Source organism: Amaranthus tricolor, chromosome 16 (assembly GCF_026212465.1).
Source record: "Amaranthus tricolor cultivar Red isolate AtriRed21 chromosome 16, ASM2621246v1, whole genome shotgun sequence".
Lineage (NCBI taxonomy): Eukaryota > Viridiplantae > Streptophyta > Magnoliopsida > Caryophyllales > Amaranthaceae > Amaranthus > Amaranthus tricolor.
Window position 1 is genome coordinate 6,313,122 of NC_080062.1, and position 7,500 is coordinate 6,320,621.

Consider the following 7,500-nt stretch of genomic DNA (forward strand, 5'->3'; position numbering starts at 1 on the left):
TAACAAAAAGGAAGATACTATTCAATCCATTTCATTTTTATTCTTAGAAACCCAAAATAAAAAGAAATGAGGCAAGGGTAGACCCATGTTTCAACGAATCACACGTAGAGATATTGCTAACACACATAGAGTTAATGGTATTTCATAACTAATTGATTGAGCAGCTGCCCGTAGACCACCTAAAAAGGAATATTTATTATTTGATCCATATCCTGACATAAGAAGTCCAATTGGAGCAATACTTGAAATGGCAATCCATAAAAAAACACCAATACTTAAATCGGCTAGAACAAGTCGAGAACCAAAAGGAATTACTGAATAACTTAGTAGAATTGATATAACTGCTATAGAGGGTCCAATACTAAACAAATACGTATCCCCTCTAGACGGAAGAAGGTTTTCTTTAAAAAGTAGTTTTGTTCCGTCCGCCAGAGCTTGAAGAATTCCCAAAGGACCGGCATATTCAGGTCCAATACGTTGTTGTATACCTGCGGATATTTGTCTTTCTAACCACACAATTACTAGTACACCTATTGTGATTCCCAATACGAGAATCAAAATAGGGAAAAGCAGCCATATAGTCCCATAAACCTCTTTTAAGGATTCCAATCTGGAAAAAGAATTGATAGCTTGTACTTTTGTTATATCAATTATCATTTCAACGATCAACTTCTCCCATAATGATATCTATGCTACCTAGTATCGTCATAATATCAGCCAATTTCATTTTTTTAACTAACTGAGGAAGAATTTGCAAATTGATAAAACCCGGCGGGCGAATTTTCCATCGCCAAGGAAAAACACTCTGATCTCCTATCAAAAAGATTCCTAATTCGCCTTTTGGGGCTTCTACTCTTACATACAGTTCTTGTTTCGACAATTCAAAAGCAGGAGATGGTTTTTTACTAATGAATCGATATTCAAAATCATTCCATTCAGGATATTTTATTTTATTAAAGCGTCGAATTTCTAAATTTTCATAAGGACCCCCCGGAATTCCTTCTAACGCTTGTTGAATAATTTTTATAGATTCTGCCATTTCACTGATTCGGATTAAATAACGAGCTAATGAGTCTCCTTCTTTTTGCCATTGAACTTCCCAATCAAATTCGTCGTAACACTCATAATGATCAACTTTACGAAGATCCCATTGTATTCCGGAAGCTCGTAACATCGGTCCTGATAAACCCCAATTTATTGCTTCTTCTCCACTAATAATGCCTATGTTTTCAACTCGTTCTAAAAAAATAGGATTTCGCGTAATAAGTTGTTGGTATTCAGTAAGTCCTATTAAAAAATAATCACAAAAATCTAAACATTTATCTATCCACCCATAAGGTAGATCGGCAGCTACTCCTCCAATACGAAAATAATTATGCATCATTCTCATACCGGTGGCAGCTTCGAATAAATCATATATCAACTCTCTTTCTCTGAAAATATAGAAGAAGGGGGGTCTGCGCACCAATATCTGCCATAAAGGGGCCTAGCCATAACAAATGAGAAGCTATACGACTTAATTCCAACATGATTACTCTGATATAGCTAGCCCTTTTAGGGACTTGAATATTTCCCAATTGTTCGGGTCCATTTACAGTTATTGCTTCTGTGAACATAGTAGCTAAATAATCCCAACGTGTTACATAAGGCAAATATTGTATAATTGTTCGGTTTTCCGCAATTTTTTCCATACCTCTGTGTAAATAACCCACTATTGGTTCACAGTCAATAACATCTTCACCGTCTAAAGTAACGATGAGTCGGAGAACGCCATGCATTGATGGATGGTGAGGGCCCATATTGACTATCATGAGGTCTTTTCTGGAAGTTGGTACAGTCATAGGTTTTTCCCCGATTCATTTTTTCACGAATTCATTTTTCCATGAATTGATGAAAACAAAAAAAGTTCATCAAAATTCAATTCAAGATCTAATAAATCAAATAATTCAAAACAACTCTTCAAATTAACGTGTTTTTAGTTCTCGAATGTTCAATTGGCTGATTAATTCTTTATAACGTATTCTGTTTTTATTTGACAAATAAGCCAGTAGTCGTTGACGTTTTCCCAGAATTTTTCGTAAACCTCTTTGTGATGAATAATCTTTTTTGTGCAATTCCAAATGTGAAGTAAGTCTTCGTATCTTATTGGTAAAACACAATACTTGAAATTCAACAGACCCCCTATTTTCTTCTTTTTTTTCATTCGAAATAACAGATATGAATGAATTTTGTTTCATAAATTCTTACTCTTCCTTACCTTTTTTATTTTTACAAAATATGGAATTTTACGGATCAGTAATAATAATGCCATCTGTTTTACTCTGTTATATACAATATCTTAACCTTATTTTATTGATACATTTTATCAAAGAAACTTAATAAATAAAATTCTCTTGATTCATTTCAAGATCCAATTGATAATTCATTGAATTAGTATTCATGTATCAGACTTGAATGTATGACAAGGCGTGTGTACATCTATTTCTCTATCAAATAATAGGGAATCTATAAGACAAATGGATCATAAATTTATTTTTAATTGCGGATACATATGGATTCGTAAGATACTAAAACGACTTCCGTTATTAGTATCACCAATAACGATTCATACAAGCTAAATCTTCCAATCTATAATTTGGCCAAAGAAATAATTTTAATTTTCTAAGTGTATTTTTATCTCGATCAATATCTTTGTTTTCATCAAAAAATGGACTACAATTTTTTACCTGAGTTCCATTATAAAATGTTGGGTTTGTATTCATACCTTTATTATTATTCCTTGAATTTAAACAAATTAGAATTCTCAATTCTCTTCGACGCCTAGGAGATAAAATATTTTCAGGAGCAAGCAAGTCAAAATGGTTTTTGTCTCGTTCACCGAAAATGCTTTTATCAACATTTTCACTATATCGTTTTTGATTTTTTTGGTGTTTACTCTTATGCACCAATGAAATACCTATCGTTTGATATATAATAAATTGGCCGTTGTCTTTTGCAGACAGACGAAACGGTTCAATAATGAGTAGTCCCCTTTCCGCCAATTCTCTACAAATGAAATCCTCGTTACGTGGTAGTATATCTAAATTCATTTCTCTTTTTTCTACAGCGGAGATAGCAATTTCTATTGGATTTATCGATTTAAGCAGGAAACAATATACTTTGATATTATTCAGCAGTTTTTTCTCCAAGGTTTTGTCCCATCTGAGTTGAAGTTGAACAAGCCAATATCTTTTCAGTAAGAGATCCATTTCTGTTTCTATACCACTCTTGGATTGTTTTTTCTTTCTAGGCTTTTTCAGATTTGATCCTATATAATCTTCTTCAATATCTTTTTGTCCATTTGAGAAAACAGATTCAGAGTTGTCTTGACCATCTGATCCAAGAGTTTCTTTACTTATAAATTCATTTTCGCCTTGATTCTTATTTTTTAATTCAAAATATTTTTTTTCATTTGAAGGTATAAAGGGATTCGTTTTTTTATTTCTATTGATGTTTTTATTTTCACTAAAATTTTCACTTACATTCGAATTTGAAAAAAGAAAATTTATTGGTATAAACCAAGGTTTCATTTTATATGCATTATAAAAGAAGAGAAATTCGGAGAAAAACCAAAAGTCTAGATTTGATATGGGACGACTTAGTATTTCTTCATTCATTCCCATCCAATCCAAAACGTTTTTTTTTTTGATGGGGTTGGTTGATTTCTTGATAAATTGGTGTGTAAAAAATACTTTTCTTATCAATTTTATCAACAATTTGATAACTCTTAAGTTCAGTTTTAGTATTTTCATTCCTGCCAATACTGATATCGACCCAGGCCTCAATGTTGACTTTCTTTCGAAGACAAAAAATGAATAATTTTCAAATCCAAAAATTTTCTATCGGTCTTTTTCTCTATATCCATATCCATAATATTTTTTATTCCTAAATAATTAGTGATAGGGATATTCCACCACATGTCAATGAATTTGTCTTTATTTAGGTTGTAATTATAAATAGAAGAAAATTCATTGGTCTTATTTACTTGGAATGGGCTCCCATAACTATATGTATATGAATTGTTTTTATCTTCATAATAAAGAAATTTATATGATAAAACATCATATCTATAGTTCTTTTTAAAATTTGATTTTTTATTTGGCAATAAGAATAAAAAGTTTTCAATATTATTTGTATTTTCAATGGCAAAATGTTCAGTTATTCTATTCCGCACTTTTTGGGGTACTAATTGAGACCATTTTATCTGGGATAAATCATATTGATAATTACTTTGCAATTTTAACCAGTTTTTCCATTGATTCATTCCAGAATTCGGAAGTTTTTTAGTCTTTAGCTCGGAATGAGTTATTCCTTGGGTTCCAAAATAATCTTTTATTTCATTTTTAAGAAATAACGACATTCCGCGATACTGAAGAACAGATCTTACCTTGTATAAGTCAAAAATAGGGGTTTGAGATAATTTGTAAAATACGTAGGCTTGTGACAAAAAAGCCAAATTAGAAAAAATATTCGAATTCTTATTAATCTCGTCATTACTAAAAAACAGCAAAAATGCTTTTTTTATATTCGAAATAAACGAATTTTTTTTTTTATTTGTTTTCTCAAGCCTTTCATGATTTTTTTTCATTTTCATTAGTGTAAATGGATTTATCAATCCAGTTTTTTGTTGATTCAAGAAAAAGTTGTGTATTAATTCTGGGAATATTAATGATGGATAGAAATATATCGACGTATATCTTTTCGCTAAAAAAATAAAAAATAGAATTTATTTTACGGATTAATCGAACATTTCCTCTTTTTAATATTTGACCAATATTTTTAAACGATTCGAATCGTTTCGTACTATAATGTGTTTTGTTAGAATTAATATTTAATTTTCTATTGTCTTTTGATATTTTTTCTATTTTTTTTTTGATTGTCCTTGTTCGATTAGCCAAATCTTTTATTTTTTTTTCTGGCACTGAAGAATTTGTCCGATTCAGGAATCGAGTTTGAATGGACGATTCATGAATCATATGATTAGTAATTATCGAATCTTTTTCTTTTTTTATTTCCCTAATCATATGATTAGTAATTATCGAATCTTTTTCTTTTTTTATTTCCCTAGATTCTTCGCTCACTCCAAATCCTAGAATTCGATTTTCCTTTAACATTATTTTTATTTTTTTAAAAAATAGAAGGATTTTCATAATCCAAAATTTTCTTGTATTTGGAAACTTTCGAATATTTTTGCCTAATTGTTTAAAAATACGGTTAAAAAAAGAAGGGTGTTTTCGGGGAGGACCAAAAAGACTGTCAGTTTCTGTTCCGAAAACTGTTAAAAAACAATAATCATCTGGTTGATTTTGTTTTTTTATTAGATCTCGGGATGTGTGCCAAGGTTTTAGATAGAAAGGAAATACTATCTTTATCTGAATACCATCTGTTAACCAGTCTTGAGGAAATTCGGTTTCTGATAATTGAACACCATTATAGGTACATTTAATATGTCGTTCTTTACTCCAGTCATCGAAATCTTCAGACCACTCAGCACGTTGGAATAATAGTAGACGAACAATATTTTTTGCTATTATCAATAAAGGAATTAAAATATATTTTCTAAAAATGGACTGAGTCATTAACATCAAACTCCTTATTAGTTGAGCAAACGGGACGGTATCCCAGGTTTCGGCTACTTTTATTTGTTTATCTTCTTCTAGTTTTGCTTTTTCTTCCTTTTGCGTTAATAGAAATTCTTCTAATTTTTTTTCCGCTAATTCTTCTTTCTTTACTTCTTGTTCCTTTAATTTTTCCTGTTGAGAAAGTGGAATTTCTGGTTTTTTTCTCATATACCTTTGAACTCGTCTAATAAGTGTAACAACATACACAGAATAAAAAGAGGCTTCCTTTGTTCGGTTGAAAAAAAGTGGCGAATGTACTTTTGCTTGAAACAATTCCAAAATAAGAATTTTACGTCTTTGAGCACGCATGGAACCTTTGATTATATCTCGACGAAAATCAGATTGTTGGGCATACTGTGTCAAATCCACTTCGTCTGCATCGTTATTATCTTGCTTAGTCGTATAAATCACTACAGGGTTCGATTGCCTTGTGCGGATTTCATAATCCAGCACCACGTCTTTTTCAAGTGCTCTTTCATATTGTTCGGGCTCGTTAATTAATTGGTGTGACCAACGAGGAACTTTTTTTCTTATTTCGTTTATTCTTTTTGAAATTGGTTGAGTAAACGCATATGCTGTGGTTGTATCAATTAAAAAATTGAAAAATCTTTCTTTATTTTCTGAACTAATTTGTTCTTGTTCGGAAAATAACAAATTTTTGTTTTGATTGAATGTTGAGTCTCCATCAAATTGACTCATTTTTGGTTTTTTAAGTTCAAATTCTTGATAATTGGAATCATTAAGTAAAACATTATGAATTTTATTTATAAAAAATTTATCAATTAAATTATTCACTGTAGTTTCATTTATATTTATAAAGGGTGAAACCATTTTTTTTATTAAAACACGATAGGATCCCATTAATAATGGATCATGTATTTTTTTTCAAAAATTCCCTTTTAGTTTTATCATTTTTGTTTTCTAAGCATAATCTTGTTTTTTTATCGAGTACATCTATATAAAAAATGTCTTTGTCTAGAACCGTAATTCTATTATTTAATTCATTGCTTAAACTGTTTCTTTTTTGTTCATTTGTAGAAATCCAATTATTGGATAGTTCATCATCATATAAGAATTTTTCTGTTGTATCCAAAGAAATCTTTCTTTGTATCATTTCCCAGAAAATTGATAAACTGGGTGGATATGTAAAAGAAATTCTTTGTTTTCCATCATTTTGACATGTATAAAAAAAATATTGTGACATTTCATTTCTTACCGCATTTTCAAATCGATTGTTTTTTATATATCGCGTTGGACGATTCCAACGTTTATAGTCGAAAAGAAGAAAAAGAAGGGATTTTTCAAACCCGAAGAAGTTTTTCTTTTCTTCTTTAAGTATTTCTAACGAAGTTGGGCTATTTTTATAGCATGCTTCTTTTAAGTGCAAGTGGAATTCATCCTTTGTTTTGTCCTTTCCATTCACTCGGATCTTTTCCATTTCATCGATTTGGATTTTGTCCGGATCCTCCTTTTCTTCCGAAAAAAGGGAAGGAGAAGGATCTTCTTCGGTGAATCCCTCTTCTTCCTGTTCTGTTTCTTCCTCACTTTCTTTCGTTTCTGGGGTTTCTTTCAGTTTTTTAGTAAAAATAGGTGACGGCATTCTGCCTAAATAGTAGACACAGGTAATAAAGAAGAGAATACTAAAGATTCGAGCCATAGAATTTCTCAATTCTGACACAAGGTACTTATTAGATCGAATAGAATGATTTTGCTGTATCCAGACTAATACCAATCCAACCCATTTCATGAATAAAATGTGACCAATTAACCAACCAACAAAACTACTTGTTACAAATAACATCTTGTTGTTGCATCGAAACATATAAATGTTGACTAATCT

At 30.7% G+C, this 7,500-nt stretch overlaps 1 protein-coding gene and 1 pseudogene across 1 annotated transcript; both read right to left on the bottom strand.

Annotated features, from left to right (window-relative positions):
• Nucleotides 1–6: 6 nt before the first annotated feature.
• On the bottom strand, nt 7–1,983 carry LOC130803193 (NAD(P)H-quinone oxidoreductase subunit H, chloroplastic-like). Its single transcript, XM_057667364.1, is given in 3 exon segments — nt 7–635; nt 694–1,453; nt 1,455–1,983. Coding segments are annotated over 3 exon segments (1,692 nt in total). The 5' UTR covers nt 1,842–1,983; the 3' UTR covers nt 7–90.
• A 168-nt stretch (nt 1,984–2,151) lies between these two features.
• LOC130803151 (protein TIC 214-like) overlaps nt 2,152–7,500 on the bottom strand; it is a 5,842-nt pseudogene continuing 493 nt past the window's right edge.